The 24,801-nt window shown below is 36.5% G+C and overlaps 1 protein-coding gene across 1 annotated transcript in view; it reads right to left on the bottom strand.

Annotated features, from left to right (window-relative positions):
- Nucleotides 1-501: 501 nt before the first annotated feature.
- The window catches only part of LOC113510411 (uncharacterized), a 37,649-nt gene continuing 13,349 nt past the window's right edge, over nucleotides 502-24,801 (bottom strand). Inside the window, exons 4-6 of the mRNA XM_031908264.2 lie at nucleotides 23,848-23,986; nucleotides 8,691-8,908; nucleotides 502-1,210 (exon numbers count right to left, since the gene is read on the bottom strand). Of these exons, the coding sequence (XP_031764124.2) occupies nucleotides 953-1,210; nucleotides 8,691-8,908; nucleotides 23,848-23,986 (615 nt within the window). The 3' untranslated portion in view covers nucleotides 502-952. The remainder of the gene's footprint in view (nucleotides 1,211-8,690; nucleotides 8,909-23,847; nucleotides 23,987-24,801) is intronic.

Genomic DNA, 24,801 nt, shown 5'->3' on the forward strand with positions numbered 1-24,801 from the left:
TAATTTAAATGCAAACAGCGTAAACCGCGCTCTAAATTAACACTTGAAAATTAATTAAATTTACAATTTACATGTTATTATAATACTTTCCAGTAATTTCAATTTACAATAATAATATATTTGTATATTTTAATAAACTTATAATTAATATTCATTAATGATAAACTATTTAAGTTGCTGGCGTATAACGTGATTACCAATCATGTGGTTACCATTTACTTAACAAAAGAAAATTGCAAAACAATTGAATTACTAGAAATGTAATAAAATTTTCAAGCATCTAGTAATAATTGCGGAAATCTATATTCTTTATATACAGGCTTATTACCTAATACAAAATAGATGAATTACCAGGCATCTAGTAATAATACTGTGTTTTATTAACCCTACATACTACAAAAAGGATACATTATTAGAAGTCTGGTAATAATCAGACAAATTACTAAACATGTGTAAATTTTAATTATCGTTAAAAAAATGGACACAGGCGTGGTGGATCGTAGTTAATCAAAAAAGATCGTGCTAGCGTTGAATCAACGACTGCTATAACATTTATTATGTCTAGATAAGGCATAACATAATAATAGGGATCATAACGTACCATTGCCCCTTAAATACTTATACATAAAGGGGGCCTTAGAAAGCCCTTTAATACGAGACTGTTTGATGCCGAAGAAACGGCTGCTCACGTAATTCTAGAATGTACAGTTGTGGTACCTCAACGTTTAGAAATTCTCGGAACAGTGAGGTTGCTCCGTGAAGCCTGTGATGATACCAGGAAGCTTCTGTGCTTCTGGGCGAAACTTGGTTGACTTTATTAGGCGTGACTCACACATATAAACGCTCAAATTAGAGAGACTTAGCACGAAAATGGAAGTCCAATTTACAACACATTACAACACAACATATTACCGAACATGTAATAATAGTAATATTTTGTTAAACCTACATATTACAGGACAGGCAAATTACTGGGAGTCTGGTAATAATGCGGTGTCTCAGTAAGCGTGGTGGCTCCGATAACGCCCCCTGCTGCCACTAGCAGTAATCTCCGCCGGCGGTGGTGGCGAAGCAGTGACGTCACACTCGCGAAGCTACGCTCTCCACGTCTGGGGAAACCTAGTGCTAGGCGACCATCCGGACGCCGTCGTACCCCCACATTGTGGACCGCATTGGAACATGCCACGCTGAGTGTATACGCGTGAGTTGGCTGTGAACAAAATGATCATTATCAGCTTAAGCAGGTTGAATTGATACTTCCGTGAATTTAATCATTGCCAAAGGGTTGGCGCGCTGGCGGTTCGCGTCCTACTCGCGTTCTATTAGTCAGGGCTTACAAGCTACAATCAACACTATCCGTACTAAAATCAGATCTGTAGTATTTTTTTAATAGGTGATAATGGAATGGTAACCCCGCCTGCGCTATCGAGATACGCTGGCGGGGCACCAGTGAAGGATGATAGGTGAGGATGAAGCAGGTCAGTTGGCCCATCGTGACCAATTCAACAAGAATTGTTCACGATGGTTTCCAGGGGGAACCACGTGGTGGTCGACTTAATAGGGCATATTGCTAGCAATAGGGCTGTCAAACTCAATTGCTTACAATCCCTTTCCCCCAGATCTGTAGTGTTAAAAAGGCCACCTTACACAAATCATAATATAATATATTATATTTGATCTGCCGAATTTAACGGTCCTCTCGCGCAGAAAGCGTAAAATTAACTGTACATTTACACCGGCAAAACAAATCCTATTATGATTCAGGTACCTCCAATGGAGTTTTAAACCCCCTGATATATCAGTTTTGCCAGTAATGGAAACCACAATGAGAGCGTGAGTCTCGCTCAGTCATATTTCGCATTAGCATGTCATATCGTAAAGTTATTTATTAAATTTGTGACAACCCTCTCAAACTATAGATACCTTTTACCCGCAACTTTATCCTCGTGACCTGGATATGACGTGACGTGGACGCTTGACTGAAATAAAAATAACCTATGTTCTTCTGCATTCTACATTCCATATGATATACTTGTACTATATCATACTATCACCAGAGGGAGACTTTGTACAAAAGTCGATTGCTTGGGTACCTCTGTCCCATTCGTGTTTCTACCGTGAAGCAGTTGTGTTTGCATGCCTGTGTTTCTGTTTGAAGGGTGGGATATGGCGTGAATTTACTGGGTACAAAGGAATAACATCTGAGTTCTTAGGAATGGCAACGCATGGGGGGTATCATGGGCGAAACAGTATACTCTGTTATGTCCATGGTACTGCTCATGTGTATAGGCGACTGTTACCACTTTCCATCAGGTGGGCCGGCAGCTTGTTTGCCAATCTAAGTTGTATAAAAAAAAATATGGAATGGAGAAATTTCGTATTGTTTGGTCAAAGTGTTAAAGTCCTGAGGGGTAAAAAACAAACTTACTTTCACCCTTATAGTATTAATAAAGACTATATTCATAAACGCACTTGTTTATACACCCTCCGTGCCTTAATAACATTATTCACCTGCAAAAACAAAATGCTTGTTTTACATTACTTTCCGTTGATAAACAAAGTCAGAAGCTTGCAACAAAACACATTAGTAAACATGGGACACAAATTCAAACCGTTGGCCTATTTAAATAAAGTTGTTTATCGTCCGCTTCAATTCAAATTCAACAATCAGGGTACGTTCGTAATATTATTTGTTCACAAAACTGTTTGAGAGCATGTCGCGCCATGCTTAGTGTAGAGTTCCGTAGTGGTTACGACAAATCATATGAACAAATCCTAATACTTGATTTTGCGCATTTGCAAAAAGAAAAAAGGTAAAATTTTTGTATGTACATCGTCTTATATACTCGTAGTATATATACTATCTCTGCATAGTATAAAACAAGATCACTTCCTGCCATCTATACACATAGAACTTTTAACTACGCCACAGATTTTAATACAGAGTGCCTAACATGAAATATTTTCCGAAATTTCGGAGCCAAACGAAACAGAAATTTGATGTTAAAATCACATAATACATGCCGTTTGGAAATATTAAAAATGTTAAAATATTGTCCCTTTCATCGAAAACACTGCCTAATCCATATGAGATATGACAAAACAATGTATAGTGAGATTGTTTCACGTTTACAGTTCTACAAAACAGTCCAGGATGGCATATGTCTGTACCTACACTATATTACTACACCTATTTGTTTCTACCGTGAAGCAGTCGTATTTGCATGGCTGTGTTTCAGTTTGAAGGGTGGCATATGGCAGTAAATTTACTGGGTACAGAGGAATAACACCTGAGTCCTCAGGAATGACAACGCATGGGCGGTATCATGGGCAAAACAGTATATTCTATTATGTCCATGGTACTGCTTATGTGTATAGGCGACGGTTACCACTTTCCACCAGGTGGGCCGTCAGCTTGTTTGCCATTCTAAGTTGCATAAGAAAGTCTATGTAATTCATATTCGACGCAAAGAAATGTGAGCATATATACTCAATTCTCACGCGAAGCCGGAGCGGGTCTCTAGTATACTATAACTATTACTTATACTGTGCTATCATATACTATCTACAGTATGTTATACTAGTATATTTGTATTTTGGCTCCGCCAAAAACAAGTCATCTTTTTTATCCACGTGTGCGTAAATAGGGTTTTTTTTTTTGGTGGATGAAAATGGTATAGTAACTCCGCCTGCGCTAACGGGATACGCTGGCAGAGCACCAGTGAAAGGTGATAGATGAGAATGCAAACAGGCCAGTTAGCCCATCATGATGAATTCATCAGGAATTAACCATGATAGTTTCCAGGAGGAATCGCGAGGAGATAGACCTGGTTGGGTATATTGCTAGCAATGGGATTTTTAGTCTCCATTACTAACAATCCCTTTCCCCCTGCGCGTAAATAGGGTTACCAGTATGTAAAATTAATACTAAGTATATGGGGGGGAAAGGGATTGTTAGTAATGGAGACTGAGAATCCCATTGCTAGCAATATATCCAACCAGGTCGACCTCCTCTCGGTTCTCTCTGGAAACTATCATGGTTAATTCCTGATGAATTCATCATGATGGGCTAACTGGCCTGTTTTCATTCTCATCTATCATCCTTCACTGGTGCTCCGCCAGCGTATCCTATTAGCACAGGCGAGGTTACCATACCATTTTCACCCATAAAAAAAAATACTAAGTATATGGGAGAAAATAATAACAATGCAAAATTCGGACGAATGCATTTGAGATAAATTCATTGTTTCTGCCCACCCTAATGGCAGACAGGCGTGACAAATTTGTATGTTTGTATTGATAATTAAAGAATTTCAGAGACTAGACTATTGCTATATAATATATATATATATATATATATATATATATATATATATATAGCAATATATATATTTATAACCTACAAATATTTTATTATTTTAAGTAAGTAGGTATATAATGTTTTGTTAAGAGTGGGACTGGCTGAAACCAGCGCTGTGCAGCTGTTCACATTGCGCTGGGACACTTACAGCATCAGCTGCGCCGGTTCCTTTTGCTGAGTATGGGACACTTTTTGTATATGTTGTTTATATTTTATATTGTAATTGTATGACAATAAATCTTTCTATTCTATTCTATTCTATAAGGATTCTCCGTTTCGCTACGGAACCCTAAAAATGCCTGCAGTACGTTATTATAACCGAAACGCAATAATATTATGAAACAAATATGATTCCCCTCGTAGGTACAAGTCGGCCACTGAGGCATCTAAGCACCTTTATTAAATTTTGTTAGAAGTACCGTTAGCAGGAAAACATTTAAACTTTTTTTTATACAACTTAGAATGGCAAACAAGCTGACGGCCCACCTGATGGAAACTGGTAACCGTCGCCTATAGACATGAGCAGTACCATGGACATAACAGAGTATAATGTTTCGCCCATGATACCCCCCATGCGTTGCCATTCCTGAGGACTCAGGTGTTATTCCTCTGTACCCAGTAAATTCACGCCATATCCCACTCTTCAAACCAAAACACAGCCATGCAAACACAACTGCATCACAGTTGAAACACGAATGTGACAGAGGTACCCAAGCAATCGACTTTTGTACAAAGTCTCCCTCTAGTAAACTATTTCTTGTCTTAGAAATATTAAAATATATATCCACGGCTATAATTCTTTATTAGGTACTATTGACATTCTGAATAATGTAACACTCAACCTGCCCATATTTCGTCAAATATATTTGAATTCAACGTGGCAGAAGGCGAGCCTGCCGCTGTCATTTGAAATAATTTTAACAGTGTTTTCTATCGCCGGAGAGATAGACAGAAATTAAATAGATACCCAAAACCTTTGGTATCTATAATTCAGGGTAAATTAATACTAAATTTTAAACTTTCGTGCCACATGTCTTATGTTTCATAAGAGGTGACTATTTAGGGAAACTATGGTATTTTACCTATGCACGTTTGCCAAGCGTAGCAACTACTAGCAAGGTTCCCCATAAGGGGAAGGCTTAAGTTTAGAAGTGGATGGACAGTTGAAATGATATTGAAGTGTACAATATTGTGTTCGCCGCAGATCGAAACTTGACCGAGTGAAGTTTCGATTTCAGACACAAGTCTGTTCCGGAGCTCATCGGTATGTGCCTTGATCAAAACCTCTTTTTTTAAATACGAAGTCCTCTGAATTGGCTTATCCTACAACATCTTTATAAGCGCACCAAAATACAAAGCAAATAAATACAATCATTCTTATATCTTTATATGCTTTCTAAATCACAAAGCTAATGATAATTATTTGCAAATGATCCAAATAAGAATTTAAAAATGTTTATTGAACTGACGAAATTTTATCTTATGTATTACCCAATTTTTAGGAACGTCTCGGTATTTTTGACTTCTGTTTCTAGCAGGTGAAAATTGAATAATTTCTTCGAATGCACTATATTATCAATGTCGCACTTTAGTCTCTGAATGTGCCAATTATTTTTTTTAATCTAATGACCAGAGTTTACTGATGGGGCAATAAAGTTAATTACTAACCTTCTTTAAATGTCTGCACTTTATAAAGATTAGTTGGTGGAACGTCATTAGCATTAAGCCAGCTTTTTGTACCACGTTTTATTGGTCAATAAAGTTTAAATCTTATTGATATAATAAAATTGTAATTAGAGGATGTCTGTATGTGGTAGATATTTAAGAGGAAATATATGGCAGAATCGAAAAAGAGAAAAAAACCTGAGGCAATAATTATTTTAATGTTTTGTCTGATATCTTTATATTTGTTCCAGTACTATGCGAAAACGACTGCACAAAATTGAATGTGGTTTTTGCAGTTTTATTCTGAAATGTTTTATTTAAAATCTCGAATATATTTAATCTCGATACGTCATTTAGAAGTAGATAGCTACTTAAAATCCATACGAAGTTATGAGCAATAGTTAATCTAAATTAATGCATATATTATAAAGAGACAAGATTTTATTTTCTGTTTGTAATAATTAAAGAAAAAAGTACTTAACCTACTTTAAAATTGCGTTCGCTTATAGAAAGCCAGTAGCTTTCTATAGCTGCAATACTAAGTATCACGTGCGTGTCACCCCTAGTGTTGCAAGCATCCATAGGTTACAGTGACCGTTTACCATCACACTGGCTGTATTTTTGTTGTTTTTTTTTTTATACAACTTAGAATGGCAAACAAGCTGACGGTCCACCTGATGGAAAATGCGTACCGTTGCCTATAGACATGAGCAGTACCATGGACATAACAGAGTATACTGTTTCGCCCATGATATCCCCCATGCGTTGCACTTCCTGAGGACTCAGATGTTATTCCTCTGTACCCAGTAAATTCACGCCATATCCCACCCTTCAAACCGAAATACAACCATGCAAACACAGCTGCTTCACGGTTGAAACACGAATGGGACAGAGGTAGCCAAGCAATCGACTTTTGTACAAAGTCTCCCTCTGGTTGCCATCGTCGTGGTATTAAAAAGATACATTATCAGCGAAAGACGTGGGCTGTAATTTATTTAAAAACAAAAAGTACAAAGTACGATACAGTAAATTATATGTAATTATAGATAGTATGTTGCTTTTTTGTCTGACCGTACACAAGACACTTGGCTGCCGTCTCATCGATGCTGCGGCCAAGAAAATCAGATTACTGGCGGTACCTAGATGTAATGCAGTGGCCAATAACTAGGTGCTCGGAACTAAGTTCCGTCAAGTATCTAGCTTTCAACTGATAACTACTTGTTACTTGATTCAAATACATACAAAGAGGGGAGGGATTGTTAGTAAAGGGGAGATTAGTCCCTATTGCTATCAATATACCCCATCAGGTCGACCTCCACGCGGTTCCCCATGGAAACCATCGTTGATCTAACGACCCACCTGATGGAAAGTGGTAACCGTCGCCTATAGATATGAGCAGTATCATGGACATAACAGAGTATACTGTTTCGCCCATGATACCCCCATGCGTTGCCATTTCTGAGGACTCAGGTGGTCAGGTATAGACCACGATGGGCTAACTGACCTGCCTTCTCATCCTCGCCTATCACCTCTCACTGGTGCCCCGCCAGTGTATACTGATAGCGCAGGCGGGGTTACCGTTCCATTATCATCCATTGCAAAAAAATACATACAAAATTTATTTATAAAAACAATTAACTTTATGTCCATTTTTTAAAGATATATGTAATATATAGACAATAGCCAACTTGGTAATAAGATTTAAGAAAATATGATGTATATCACGACTATATTCCCAACTAGCGGCCCGTCCCGGCTTCGCACGGGTGGACATTATTACATTTTAAAAAGTGGCCATTAAGGCTGCACACGCGACGGAAGCTTAAAAATCGAGTAACTTCTCCCGTTTTCCCAACATTTCCCTTCACTGCTCTGCTCCTATTGATCGTAGCGTGATGAAAAGTACACTATAACCTGCCCAGGAGTATGAAGAATAATTTTACCAAGTTTCGTTAAAATCCGTCGAGAAGCTTTTGTTTCTATAACAAACATACAGACAGATAGACAAAAATTTTACTGATTGCATTTTTGGCATCAGTATCGATCACTAATCACCCCCTGATAGTTATTTTGGAAATATATTTCATGTACAGAATTGACCTCTTTACAGATTTATTATAAGTATAAATTACACACACAGTAAGTGTTAATAGGTGAAGATGGAGTCAGGCCAGTTGGCCCATCAGAGGAGGCACTTCTGCCCACGATCATCTAACTAAAAGTGGCATACCTTGTTTTCTTTGTTGTCTAGGCTCATCAACAGAGGGAGATTTTGTACAAAAGTCCATTGCTCTGTCCCATTCGTGTTTCAACCGTGAAGCAGTTGTGTTTGCGTGGCTGTGTTTCGGTTTGAAGGGTGGGATATGGCGTGAATTTACTGAGTACAAAGGAATAACACCTGAGTCCTCAGGAATGGCAACGCATGGGGGGTATCATGGGCGAAACAGTATACTCTATTATGTCCATGGTACTGCTCATGTCTATAGGCGACGTTTACCACTTTCCATCAGATGGGCCGTCAGCTTATTTGCCATTCTAAGTTGTATAAAAAAAAAAAACAAAAATTGCCCAGGAGGAGGCCCAATCTATAGACGACAGTTACCATTTTCCATAAAATTTACCGTTTAGCTTATTGACCATTCAGAATTGCATATAAAGTGCTCACTTGGCTAGACGGCCTCAGTATGAACATCCCATCAGGCTGTCCCATCAGCAGATTCTCCGCCTCGGCCCGGTCTATGTTCATGTAGTAGGGCTCGTTCTCGACCGGCACGGGGAGGGGCCGGCCGGCCATGTTGGTCCGCGGTCGTTCCTTGCGACCCTCCTCGCTCGGTGTGCACGCAGCCTTCTCCTCGTCGTCGTATTGAGCTGCATCGTTTGTTTCTGGCCAACAATTAATAAAATTATTTTATTGAAGTACTACCTTGTGCTGGTGGCTTCGCGAGAATTACTATTTCATCTCAGTGTTATAAATTATGGCTATAAAAAATCGTATATTGGTAATCCTATAAATAAATAAATAAATGAAATTATGTTTTTATATAGATAGATAGATAGATAAATAAACATTTTATTTGAGCCATTTATGACACACGTAAATTAACAAATGAGTTCATACAATCTGATTATTTACATTTTATTAAATATAAATCAAAAGATGAAATATGGAAATATGTTTTCGCCATGTGTGGTCGCAGTGACCCAAATAGGCTACAGCTCAGTGATGGTTTTGCTTAAAAGCAAAACACTGATTTTCAGCTACAGCCTGAAGTTAGGCTACACGGACGCGTGCAACAAACCCAGAGTGTAACCTGTGTAACCAATTTAACAGCCAAAGGTAAAATTGTATTATATAGATACATACTTACATAAATGATGCGTAAATAATATATTTCATTAATTAATTAAACATACAGTATTAATAATAATTCACCACAACAATTATACACATTTATTATATTATACACAATTATACACACATTATACAATATTCTAAAACAAGTGGATTCATAGTTTTACAATTTGATTTTAAAGAATAACGATTTGGACTCCAGACTGTATACTATTCGGTCCAAATATGCCATGTACTACACAATTATTCCAGCCATCCTCACACCCTCCGATCCAAATGGTCGTGCACATTTCGATTTCAGAGTGAGCTCCCTTCTGCGAACACTCAATTTGTAAAATGAACGTTTTCCCCCAGAGACTACAGCATGGGCTTCTTTAAAAATGGCATAATAAGGTTTGTTAAGGGTCGCAACGAATGCTAGCGTCTACAGCAGGGGTTCCCAAACTTATTTTGTCTACTGCCCACTTTGAGAATATATTATTTTTTAGCGCCCCCATTTTTTCACCTACTTAAAAACCACTTTTACTTCAAGATCAACAAATCACCCCCCAAGCCTCTACACAACGCCGCCATTTTTTTTCTGGTTTCTTACCACTACCCCCCTTAAGCCTGCAGTGCCAACAAGGGGGCGTTATTGCCCACTTTGGGAAAGACTGGTCTATAGGCTGGGGTAACCGTCTACTATCAAACGGGATGAATACTTATTGGAGAAACCATTGGTGTTGCATTCTACTAGATAGAATAATCATTTACCTACCATTAGACGAGCCGTATGCTTATTTATCAACATCTTGATATAAGGAAAAATAAATAGTATAATAAATAATAGTACTTCGTGCAAAAGTGGTACCTTGGCTTGGGTACCTTTATCCTATTCGTGTTACTATCGTGAAGTAGTTGTGTTTGCATGGTTGTGTTTCGGTTTAATGGGTGGGATATGGCAGGGAAATGATAGAGTAGAGAGGCATAATACCTTAATACTCAAGAATGATAACGCATTGGCGAAACAGTATACTCATGTCTATAGGCGACGGTTACCACTTTCCATCAGGTGGGCCGTCAGCTTGTTTGCCATTCTAAGTTGTATAAAAAAAAATTAATTGCTATCCATACAGGCTTTAGTTACAAACACGGTCTGCGAGGCTCACTTCGCCAACTTTAATACTACCGGCTTAAAACCAAACCCCTCTAATAAACACCTACTTCCAATAAGTGAAGATCAAGAGTAAGTTTAAAAAGTTGTTTTCTCGGGTGTTTGTTACAAGAGCACTCCCAACTCACAGGTAAACTTCTCAACTTCGAGTGCAATCTAACTGGTCTACCACTTCACGTCTTATTGAAGTGTTTGATAGAGTCATTGATATAATTAAGGATATTGTTTCAAACGTTTGAGCCGATCGTATGAGAGCGACGCATTGTAGTGTCCAAAATTAGCACTAAAATAGAAATAGATCTACGCCTCGATGACACAACAAACATGACGATAACTCCAAACAAAGTTATAATCGTTTTTATTAAATTATCAAATCGTAAAATTAAGTATATATGTCAACATATTTATTATTTTTTTAATAGAAACATCTATAATGTTTCCTTCTATTATTGTACGCACACTGCCCGCTGGTAGTTAATGCTCCTTTCCACTCAGGGTTTGCTGGAAGAGAACTCTTACAGAGTTAAGCACGCCTGTTGTACATCTTTATTTTATATATATTATATGTTGTAATTTTTTATGTACAATAAAGAATAAATAAAAAAATATATAATAAAAATAGATTTTGATCAGCAGTGAATTGTTTAATTTAAGTAGTATTTAATTGAAGTAAACAGATATACAAACAAGGCATATTCATTGTGCCACGAAACTGCTTCGCAATTTGTCTGCAGCTCTACAGCTTTATACATACTCTTATCTAGCTATGAACTTACATGCATTTTTTTATTATTATATTAAATGTAACATGTTACTGTAAAAAAAAAATAACAAAATACACAGAAACTGTCTATAACAATAGCTTTCGGGGGGAAAGGGATTGTTAGCAATGGAGTTTGACAGCCCCATTGCTAGCAATATATATATTAGGTCGACCTCCACGTGGTTCCCCCTGGAGACCATCATGAACAATTCTTGTTGAATTCGTCACGATGGGCTAACTGACCTACTTCATCCTCATCTATCATCCTTCACTTGTGCCCCACCGGTGTATACCGATAGCGCAGGTGGGGTTACCATTCCATTATCATCCATTACAAAAAAAACACATAGCTTTCTGTTCTATCGGCATCTTGAAGATAATATGTGCGTATTAACAAGGGTTCTCACTGGACACTGCAAACTAAACAAGCACACGGCCCAACTAGGCTTATACCCTAAAAGTGTTTACAGTATTACATAAGAATTAGCAGGGAACTTAACATTTCTCAAATGTAATACAACACTATTGTGTACACCGTACATAGCGTATAGTGTGTTTTCTAAGTGTATTACCTCACATGTTGTACATAATGTAATTAATTTCGGATTGAAAGAAAAAAAATATATATAAATATTTATTCAGTGCTTAATTTCACATAAAAAACACATAATAATAAAAACATTTAACAATAAACAAAAAATAATATTAGGAATAAGCACTAAAATGGTGTCACTGGGGGGAAAGGGATTGTTAGCAATGGGGTTTGACAGCCCCATTGCTAGCAATATGCCTTATTAGGTCGACCTCCACGTGGTTCCCCCTGGAAACCATCGTGAACAATTCTCGTTGAATTCGTCACGATGGGCTAACTGACCTGCTTCATCCTCATCTATCATCCTTCACTGGTGCCCCGCAAGTGTATACCAATAGCGCGGGTGGGGCTATCATTCCATTATCATCCATTAAAAAAAAAAATGGTGTCACTCAGCTATGTGCCATGTTCTTTTGAACATGACGCTGATTTTCAGTGGCAATAATTTATTAATTTATTAGAGAACACTTAAAATAAACAATATATATATATATATATATATATATATATATATATATATATATATATATATATATATATATATATATATATATATATATATATATATATATATATATATATATAACTATTATTTATTTAATTTTATTAATTTTATTATTATATATATACTATTTTTAACTTTATTTTAGCAAGACCTAGGAGAAACGTGATACATGATATAATATAGTCTCACATGCAATTTATAATTTAGACTAAATCAATATCCGCACTTACCTGTTACAACGTCGGTGAAGCAATGTAACAATCGACAAAAATTGTCGATGACAGCATCACCGACCCTCGCCGCTAAGTTGTAAGCAAGCGGTGCGCTCACTTTCAACCACCAACACATTGTGAGGTGTACAACAATCACTACATCACGGTATAGTGTTACAATACGTCACTACACTATACACGAAGAAGTGTATACGCACTACACTACACATGTTACACAACTACACAGTGTAATTTTTAACTGTAATTACATTTTAATGTAATGTTACAATTACACCCGCAATATTGTTGTACAATATAATCGTTAATTGTCATTATATTACAATGTAATACTTTGGCACTACATTATTTACCAGAGGGAGACTTTGTACAAAAGTCGATTGCTTGGGTACCTCTGTCCCATTCGTGTTTCTACCGTGAAGCAGTTGTGTTTACATGGCTGTGTTTCGGTTTGAAAGGTGGGATATGGCGTGAATTTACTGGGTACAGAGGAATAACACCTGAGTCCTCAGGAATGGCAACGCATAGGGGGTATCATGATCATGTGTGGATATCTTTTTAATGTCCATTGTAGAAAAAAAAACATAGCTGTTAAATTTTTTTTTACCATTTTTATTTTAATTTTGAACATGAATTATATCATCTTGATTTATTTTACCAATAAAAAAAAAACATGCAAATAAGGGTTAAATTTTTTTTTATACCACTGAGGTGGCAAACAAGCATACGGCCCACCTGATGGTAAGTGGTTACCGTAGCCAATGAACACCTGCAATACCAGAGGTATTACGCGCGCGTTGCCGACCCTGAAGAAACCTCTTTACCCCCCTTTTGAAGAACCCCATGCTGTAGTCTCTTGGGAAAATCTCGGCAGGAAGCTGATTCCATAAACTATGCTATTTTTGTTTTTTCAACGCCATCTATTCAATTTAAAGAAAATTAACTCAGTACCACTAAATGGTACAAAGAAAATCTGTACAAAACAACTAGAGACGGAACAATAAAGAATAATATGAGATAAAATAACAATAAACGATACCAAACGAGGGGAGCAGCGTTATGGTGGCTGAGAAATAATTTAATTGCACTAATTAACAATGTCAGCGCCCGTGACTCGTCGCTGACTCACGCACAACTCACACTCTGTGACAACTTCAAATTAATGCAAATTGAATTTCATCACAGACTATGAAACTACAGTGCTTCAATCAAGTTTAAACTTTCGCTTCGTTTACACGTATTTTAAATGCACACTGGGAACTTAACGTGGACAATAGAGATGCAAGTATGTAGGTACTATTTTCATCGAAAATTTTTTTTATCATGTTAAGTCCCTTTTTTTATGCAACTTAGAATGGCAAACAAGTTAAACGCCCACCTGATGGAAAGTGGTAACCGTCACCTATGGACATGAGTAGTACAAAGGACAACATAATAATGATACCACACTATATATATATATATATATATATATATATATATATATATATATATATATATATATATATATATATATATATATATATATATATACCGTATAGTCCAGATTATGTATTTAAAATACACTGCTTCACTTTAATTCTTTTATACAGATTTTAATGGATTATAAATAATCGATGGATTTCAACCATATTGTTTAAAAATGACACGGTTGTCATTATATATTTATAACATATTATACTTATACAGTTTATATTAAAAAAAAAAATTGTTATACGTTTAAAAAATATATATATAGACACATCACTAGTCACGAATTCGCAAACTTTTTCAACAGCTATTGTTACACACTGGCTGAAAAGGAAACGCGAGCACTGCACTACATTTTCACTTTTTAAGCTCTATCCGGTGATAATACAGCGGATCGACTAACAAAGAACAAACAAATTGATTGTCCCACACCGATATTTTTTTTTTATTTTATTTCACCATAATAATGACATGTATACATACGTGCATTAGTGTTGTAGGTACATATTATCGATAACCAATTAATGTTTCTTTTTTTTATTTTGTTTATACATCTTAAAATGGCAAACAAGCTGACAGCCTACTTGATGGAAAGTGGTACCATGGACATAACATAATATACTGTTTCGCCCATTATACTCCCCATGCGTTGCCATTTCTGAGGACTCGGGTGTTATTCCTCTGTACCCAGTAAATTCACGCCATATCCCACCCTTCAAACCGAAACACAGCCATGCAAACACAACTGCTTCACGGTAGAAACACGAATGGGACAGTGGTACCCAAGCAATCGACTTTTGTACAAAGTCTCCCTCTGGTAGTCTCTACTCGTATTCTTACTAAACGTTGAATTTTATTGTAGGCATTCTAAACTAAATAAGAGACGTATCTTTTGCTTACAAACTTTAATAGAAATAATATTTGATAAATTATATTTTTTAACATTATCATCATCTCAGCCATTATCTGGCCACTGCTGAATTATCTGTAGACTGCCATAAGGAACGGTGCCTCATATTAATTTATCTACACGTAATAAAACATATGAAAATGAACTTAAAATTTATAGAGCAAAATAACAGACTTCAATTGTATTTCAATTGTACAATTTTTTATACAAGTTTATTATTATTACTAGTATTAAAAACAAGATATCGACTGTAATTACCAGAGGGAGATTTTGTACAAAAGTGAATTGTTTGGGTACCTCTGTCCCATTCGTGTTTCTACCGTGAAGCAGTTGTGTTTGCATGGCTGTGTTTCGATTTGAAGGGTGGGATATGGCGTGAATTTACAGGTAACAGAGGAATAACATCTGAGTCCTCAGGAATGGCAACGCATAGGGGGTATCATGGGCGAAACAGTATACTCTGTTATGTCCATGGTACTGCTCATGGTTATAGGCGACGGTTACCACTTTCCATCAGGTGGACCGTCAGCTTGTTTGCCATTCTAAGTTGTATAAAAAAAAAATGTGAAAATGCATTCAGAATTGGTGATGCAATCGCGTAAAATTGTACACAATACTAGATATTGGGAATTTAATAAACTTTATTGTCATTTCCGACGATTATTTCAATTTCATTCGGAAAACAATATCAAAAAAACACAGTACTCCTTTTTATTTAAAAATTAAGTTTTAAATTAGCGAATATACCAATCCATTCCTTTTTTAAATAAACTAAAGTAAGTTTAGGACGCCACTACGTAAACTACGTTTATGTATTATGAAATACTAGAAAATAAACATCACAAGTAAATTTAGAATAATCGAACCCGAGTCAACTTAGCTAAATTCAATTTGGAGGATGAATGTAAGAATCTGTAGCTATATCATCGACACAAACATCCCATCACTACACACGTGGAGCGCACATGATGCGTGTCAGTCAAGAAAAAAGTAAAAAACAACGACATGAGAACATGACTACAAACTTAACTCTGTGGCCACGCACAATAAATAGATACTTAGCACAAATGTACACTAGAAATTAAATAATACAAATTTTATCAAATATAAATAGATAGATAGATAGATACTCTTTATTATTTACTCCAAAAGATTACAATAGTAAACTTATTATAGATACAAACAATTGTTAGAGAGAGACTTTGTACAGAAGTCGTTTGTTTGAGCACCTTTTTTTTAAACAACTTATAATGGCAAACAAGCAGTACCATGGACATAACAAAGTATACTGTTTCGCCCATGATACCTCCCCATGCGTTGCCATTCCTGAGGACTATATGTGTTATTCCTCTGTACCCAGTAAATTCACGACATAACCCACCGTTTAAACCGAAACACAGTCATGCAAACACAACTGCTTCACGGTTGAAACACGAATGGGACAGAGGTACCCAAGCAATCGAGTTTTGTACAAAGTCTCCTTGCATAGCTGTTTCGGTTCAATTATTAAACTTGAATTTCATATTTTAATAACTGTTCAATGACAATTTACAATTGATCCATTTCTATGTATTTACTTATAAGTAAAATTGTTCTCTATTCATAATATTTGTATGAAACAAACTCTCGTGTTTGTTTCATACAAATATTTGTACTGAATTCTTGTTCGGTACCAGTCACAAAAAGAATCATCTAAATAGATACAGAATTATTTAGATATTGCGTAAAGGAGATTTTTAATTTTTTTTTTTTAGGTTTCTGAGAATTTCTTGTTTTTTTTTTGTACAATTCCGAACCTTTTTTTTACAATTGGTTTATTCTCGTATCGAGTGTATATCAATTTTTGTGACGTCAATCAAAAAACTGAGAACAACTTTCTACGCAATATACGAAAAACAGCTGTTTTTGGATTTTGCTACGCAATGTTTCATTCATTCAGTGTTTCATTTTTTTATACCACTAAGGTGGCAAACAAGCATACGGCCCACCTGATGGTAAGCGGTTACCGTAGCCTATGAACGCCTGCAACACCAGAGGAATTACGCGCACATTGCCGACCCTGAAGAAACCTCTTTACCCCCCTTTTGAAGAACCCCATGCTGTAGTCTTTAGAGAAAACCTAAGCTAAGGAGCTCATTCCATAACCTGAGTGTTCGTGGGAGAAAACATCTCTGAAACCGCGTTAACCGCGACCATTTAGGCTGTAAGGTTTGAGGGTGAACTCCCTGTCGATGACGAGCCGTACGATGATAGAAAGTGACCACAATGTTTCATTCTTTATTGTACACAAAATATAATGTTAACTACAATTCATTTGAAACATAATAAGCTTATCTATGAAATCTACTTGTAGATAATTAGACACGCGAATCCGCGTTGAATTCGAATTCAAATTTATTCAAAGGTACATTATACCGGCAATATCTCCACGAAACATCTCGTCGTTCCTCTACAAGTACTTGTAGAGGTACCACGACACACACACACGTACGTATGTGCGTGTTCACAATTGAAATCACTTCTAAGCTGAACAAAACGTACTTTTCATCCATAAAAAAGGCGATGTTGTAAATGTATGTAACAATCCATTGGGCGCATACGACAAAATATGCGATATAACGAAATGATCACGTCTGCTGACTCATCGCATCAGATCCGCTCGCGTTCGCTGATGACTTATTGGATTTGCTAATTCCATTCCATTGAAACGAACAAGCAGTGGGATCTTGGATGCCCGTCACACCGTATCGTTGCTAAATGTTCTGGGAAATATTCAGAAATATTCTTCTCTTTTTAATAGTTTATGCCAAAACCACTTTGTTTTGGCATAAACTAACAAAGGTGGCTAACAAGCATACAGCCCGTCTGATTGTAAACGGTCACTGTAGGCTATGGACGCCTGTAACACTACGGTTGTCACGTGCGCGTTGCAGACCCTGAAGGAACCTTAATATACCCTTTTTGAAGAACCCCATACTGTAGTCTCTATGGAAAACCTCAAATATGAGCTCATTCCATCGTCTGAACGTTAGTGGGAGAAAATTTATCTGAAACCGCACTGTACGTGACCATTTCAGTTAAAATTAGTATAAAAGTATTAGAAAGAACTTTCGACTCACAATAATTATGAAAATCAATTAATAATTAGCTGAAACACAGTAAGACAAAAACCTAAATCTAAACTTTTTAAGACGTCGATTAAAAAATCGAGTCAAGTCGAATCAATATCGACTCAATATTAATAGCTATTATATTCTTTATTGCACTTGTAAATTACATTGTTAATGCATTTATAAATATTGTGAGCAAGGGTGGACTTATCTCTGACAGAGATCACTTCCAGTCAACCCAATGCAGTTAGAAAACATATTGTTAGCGGGCAGCTGAAGTGCTAATATTACTTATAGTAAAATTCTAACTAGAAAATGTCTGTACATGGAAGAAATTTAAAAAAAAAATCCCATAAGGGGACTTCATAAGAATAATGGAAGCTAAAACAAGAATTTTTAGAAATTTTATCTATCCATGTGTCGCTATGTTCATTGCGAGATCACACAAAAACTACTGCACCAAATTGGATACTGTTTTCACAGTTGTGACCCAGAATATCTAACTTAGGTACCTCTGTCCCATTCGTCCCACCTATCCTCCTGGGTCTGACTCGGACACCTCGGTCCCGTTTGTGTTTCTACCGTGAAGCAGTTGTGTTTGCATGGCTGTGTTTCGGCTTCAAAATTGGGATATGGCAGTGTATTTACAGGGTACAGAGGAATAACACCTGAGTCCTCAGCGGCAACGTATGGGGGTATCGTGAGCGAAACAGTATACTCTGTTATGTCCATGGTACTGCTCATGTGTATAGGCGACGGTTACTACTTTCCATCAGGTGGGCCGTCAGCTTGTTTGCCATTCTAAACGGCATAAAAAAAATCGATTTTTTCAACTCTCTGTCTCTCTCTCTCTAGTATATAAATTGTCTACATAACATAGGTATAAATACACTTCCAAATACGTTTTATTTCCACAATAGTTCCAAACTGGAAGCATTTCCTTAGCCGCTCCTTTTTCGTGTCACTAATCCACTTTATAAACTTAGGTACAAGTAATATATCGTGGCTTCTAACTTTGCTTAACACAAAGAAAACTTCTGGAAACAATCCAACCTTGCATAATATAATATAATAATATAAATGTGAAATTGGTATAGCATAAAATGTACCCTATAAGTTAATTTAAGATGTGATTTATCTGTGAAGCAATTTTCATTCTAATCTGCTCATCCTTTTAAGCGTAATGTATATTATGTATAGTATGCGTAATTACTGGAAATATTAAACAACGCCATCTAGTGTCAGTATAAGCGAAGTTTGTACTTTAAGTGTTAAATAGCTGATAGGCATACTTAAATAAAATGAACATTAAAACTAAATTAAATTAATTAATTTAAATGCTTTAAAAGCAAAGTTTATTGTTATTGTTAAGTATTTTATAATTATTTTTAAGCATTGTAAATAATTGCCATCCACCAAAATTATTACACCCTAGAAATAGGGTTGTTATAATAATACATAAATAAATACTTGTTTTGTAAATGTATTTATTTATAGCCTAATGATATATTACATTTACATTCCAGTTCGAAATTTAAATAAAACCTTTTATTAGTTACCTCCTTGGTAGCCATGTTTCGAAGTAAAAGGTGATTCCATTTTTAAATTACAGGACAGATATGAGTTTACATAGTAATTTATCTGGCCGCAAAACACGACAGATATGGCTTTTCATACAACTTTTGCCGGCCTCTGCCCGCATGTATCTGGCCAGTACGGCAATTTTGATTTATCTCTAAGAAGATTGTCAAAATAATGCTCACATTTCCAAGCATGATTGAGAAAAAATTATTGTTATTATTACAATTGCAAAAAGTTATAAATGTATGTATCCACGTTACAGCCGGTGTGAGTGCGTTTCCATTTTAAGCCGTGTCGGAAATTATATAAAATGAGATTATTTCATATTGCCACCACTCTCTGAATGTAAGGCACTTTAAAGGCCCTGCTATGTTTCGTGTTATACTACCTGTGTCGGTGAATTCAGCCGCAAGTACGAGTACATATAATATATATATATGCTTTTATTACGACACTTAGAATAACATGAATATGGCCCACCTGATAGAACCAGCTGGCGTCTATAGAGATGGATAGCACCTTGGAAATATGCCTCACGCTTTGCTATTTCTGAGAGCCATGATGTTATGTTTCTATACCCTATAGTTTCACTGCTTTCAAACCAAAACACAGCCATGCAAGCTGATTTCAGCAGAAATATGAATGAAACAGAGATGGCCAAGGGGACAACATTTAGTATTAGTTACATATTTAACATATATGTATATTTTCATATATTATATATAGTTAAAAAAAATATTTTTTTTAAATTTGATAATAGCTACTTGTAATAATTTTCCTTAATGTTTTACTTCCATAATTATACTTGCTTACACAATAATTTGCCCATTACCCTAAGGTTGTCTTAAAAAGATTGCTCTCAGCAATAACACCGCCTTACTGTACTTATACAACTGTATCGTTGTGTTTGTAAATTGTCTTGCTTATTCCCTATATTGTATAATGCAAATAAAGTATACTCATTCATTCACTCATGACTATTAAGCTAAGTCTATCTTTGGTATATTATTTTGCTTATTTGATACTAACGCCATCTAGGTTTTTTTTTTTTATTTTATTAACATTTTACCAGAGGGAGACTTTGTACAAAAGTCGATTACTTGGGTACCTCTGTCTCATTCGTGTTTCAACCGTGAAGCAGTTGTGTTTGCATGGCTGTGTTTCGGTTTGAAGGGTGGGATATGGCGTGAATTTACTGGGTACAGAGGAATAACACCTGAGTCCTCAGGAATGGCAACGCATGGGGGGTATCATGGGCGAAACAGTATATTCTGTTATGTCCATGGTACTGCTTATGTTTATAGGCGACGGTTACCACTTTCCATCAGGTGGGCCGTCAGCTTGTTTGCCATTCGAAGTTGTATAAAAAAAAAAAAAGATCAGAAATGATTCAATAAGCAAAAATAATCCTATGCATTTTCAGTAATTCCTGTCTGTAGTCAACCAATTTCATGATTCGCTCTACCAATTCTGATATAACCCACAAGTTTTTGAAGTAATACGAAAAATGTATGTACCTAACACAAAATTTCATTAAAATTTGTTCAGTCGTTGTCTTATGATAACGTAGCAGTTAGACAGACATAAATTCTAAACTTTGGAGATTCGCGTTGCATGATTTGTGGTTTTTGAAGGGAAGGGATTTAACTACGGCGAGATAATCCCAGGCAAATATATTTTATCAACACGATTGCCTTAATTCCCGCCTCATAAAACCCCATAAATTTATTCTAAAAATTTATAATTTATTATTGCTGTTGCATTTTTTTTTTCAAACCATTGCTACTATATTATTATTTCTTTTTGACCTCAACATTATTATGAGAACTTAGCTTGAGCTCTCTGTGTTTAGCGTAACGGTTGACTGATAGAGAATGCCATTAGGCATTAAGTCCGCCCTGAGGGGGGAAAGGGATTGTTAATAATGGAGACTGAGAATCCCATTGCTAGCAATATACCCAACCAGGTTGACCTCCTCGCGGTTCTCCCTGGAAACTATTATGGTTAAGTCCTGATGAATTCATCATGATGGGCTAACTGGCCTGTTTTCATTCTCATCGATCACCCTTCACTGGTGCTCCGCCAGCGTATTCCGTTAGCGCAGGCGGGGTTACCATACCATTTTCACTCATCAAAAAAAAAAGTCGTGACTAATTTATCAGTTAATTCGTCACGATGGACTAACTGGCTTGCCTTTTTATCTTCACCATTCACCTCTCACTGGTGCCCCGCCAGTGTATACCGATAGCGCAGGCGGGGTTACCATACCATTATCATCCATAAAAAAACTCACTTTCACATATATACATACATACATACATATCTGTCACGCCTGTCTCCCATTAGGGTAAGCAGAAACAATGAAACGCCAAATGCTTCGATTCAAACAAACCTCTTTCGCTTCTTCCACATTCATCAATCTTTTCATACACGCTCGCCGGTTACGGTTACTTTTAATTTGGCCCTTCTTCAGCACGTCGCCTATTTGGTCAACATACGTCCGTCTAGGGCGGCCCCTACCGACATCTCCATTTATTCTTGCTCGATAAATCTCTTTCGTAATTCATCTTTCATCCATCCTCTCCAAATGGCCGAACCAACGCAACATTCCTTTTTCGATTTTTGTCACTACATCGTCTTTCAGTCCACACTTCTCTCTAATCACACTGTTTCTTACTCTATATTTTAATGTAATATATTTCTTAAATTGTTTATTTAACTCTTTATTGCACCAAAAAACATAAAATATACAATGTCAATTAGAAAATTCAAAGGAAATACAGTATAGCATAAATTAGATATCAAAATATAGACGTAAAGGTACGAAAGGTAGTCTTATCTTATAAAAGGTTATCTTCCATGTCTGTCACTATCATCAGACGGGCCGTATGCTTGTTTGCCACCGTTGTAGTATAAAAATATTTCTTTTGTTGGTTAAACTACAAAAAAAAGTAGAAAAGAACTAAGGGAACCGCGTGGAGGGTGTAGGTCAACCTGATAGGATATGGTGCTGTTTCACATATGTAATACTAACTTTTACTCGCAACTTCGTCCGCTTAATTGGACTATATTTACTGACCAGAATAAAAAGTAATCTAAGTCCTTCTCCATTCCATACAGTACGTGTTTACCATATTTAATGATGTTTGGCTAAGCCATGAAGCCAACAAACAAACTACAAACAACACTTGTGTCGTGCCTACTTATTGATGTAGTGATGAAACTGGCGGTTTTGTGTGAATATTGTTCGACACACGGGAGCACAATCAGTGTTCATGTTATGGCTAAACCGCATAGAATTATTGTGGTATTTTACAATCGCTTCATTATAAACGTGCGAACTTTCACTATGGTTATATTATGCTCATATAATACGTATATTATGGGGGGAAGGGATTATTAGTAATGGAGACTGAGAATCCCATTGCTAGCAATATACCCAACCAGGTCGACCTCCTCGTGGTTCTCCCTGGAAACTATCATGGTTAATTCCTGATGAGTTCATCATGATGGGCTAACTGGCCTGTTTTCATTCTCACCTATCACCCTTCACTGGTGCTCCGCCAGCGTATCCCGTTAGCGCAGGCGGGGCTACCGTACCATTTTCACCCATAAAAAAAATACATATAGTATACAATAATAATAATTCTGTATTCTATAACTTCACTGTCATATCCCACTCTTCAAATCGAAACACAACCATGCAAGCTCAACTGCTTCACAGCAGAAACACGAATGGGACAGACGTAACCAGGCAGAGTACTTTTGTACGAATTCTTTCTCTAGTAATCTATAATCAAAATGGAAAACGAAAACTCTTTTAAGTTCGACAACTGTTACCAGAGCTACCTACTATCGGCTACCCTTCTATCTGTTCTCCTTTTAACCAAAGGTTGTTTGTAAGGGATTGCCCTAGCGATAAGACTGCCTTTTGCACCTTTTATTTATATACAAAACGAAGCATTTGGCGTTCCATTGTTTCTGCCTACCCTAATGGTAGACAGGCGTGACAGATATGTATGTATGTATGTATGTATTTAAATACTTAGATTTGTTATTTTAATTTTATTGAATTTTCTAATTGTCATAATAAATTTGTTTGTATTATATCCAATAAAGAGTTAAATAAATAAATATTATATATATAAGTGCTCACCTCGTCTGAAGCCAAATCTGTTATCAAAGATGCTCATGATGTACCCGAGCAACGAGTCGTCCCTCTCCCTCACTGTGACGTCACAGTAGTCCTTATTCAACTGCACTGGCTCTAGATAGTCTTCTACGGGCAACTTGCACTGGAACAAATATTTGTATTCTTCACTAGCGGCCCGTCCCGGCGTCGCACGGGTGGACATTTTTGCATTTTAAAAAGTGGCCATTAAGGCTGCACACGCGACAGAAATTTAAAAATGGAGTTACTTCTTCCGATTTCCCTTCACTGCTCTGCTCCTATTGATCATAGCGTGATGAAAAGTATACCTGCCCAGGAGTATGAAGAATAAATGTACCAAGTTTTGTTAAAATCCGTCGAGTAGTTTTTGTTTCTATAACGAACATACAGACAGACAGACACAAATTTTACTGATTGCATTTTTGGCATCAGTATCGATCACTAATCACCGCCTGATAGTTATTTTGGAAATATATTTCATGGACAGAATTGACCTCTCTACAGATTTATTATAAGTATAGATAGGTAGATTACACGGCGTACAAGCTAACCGCCCACGTTAAAGAAAGTGATAAACATACATTGTGGAACTTTTAGTAATAATAGGTGTGGCCAATCTGCAAGTGTTAGCAGTCACACACATACTAATGGTAGTGGAATCAGGCGGCGGAGGCAGGCGGATAGGCAACCGCAGTTAGGCTTTAGAGATGTTTTAAGAGAGACGCCCATCCCTCGCCCTCCCTTAGTTGCCTCTTACGACACCCACGAAATAGGAAGGTAGATGGGACAAACTCATGTAGACTATTTTTGAACAAATTTTAAGAAAAATTTGTGTAAGACACTGGCCAGTTATAATTCCTGCTTAAAATATTATTGTTTAGTAAAAATTCGAACATTCAATTATTAATTTTCCAACATACGTTTAACAGGCTAATTTAA

Source organism: Galleria mellonella, unplaced genomic scaffold (assembly GCF_026898425.1).
Source record: "Galleria mellonella isolate WM207_F2 unplaced genomic scaffold, CSIRO_AGI_GalMel_v1 utg35, whole genome shotgun sequence".
Classification (NCBI taxonomy): Eukaryota; Metazoa; Arthropoda; class Insecta; order Lepidoptera; family Pyralidae; genus Galleria; species Galleria mellonella.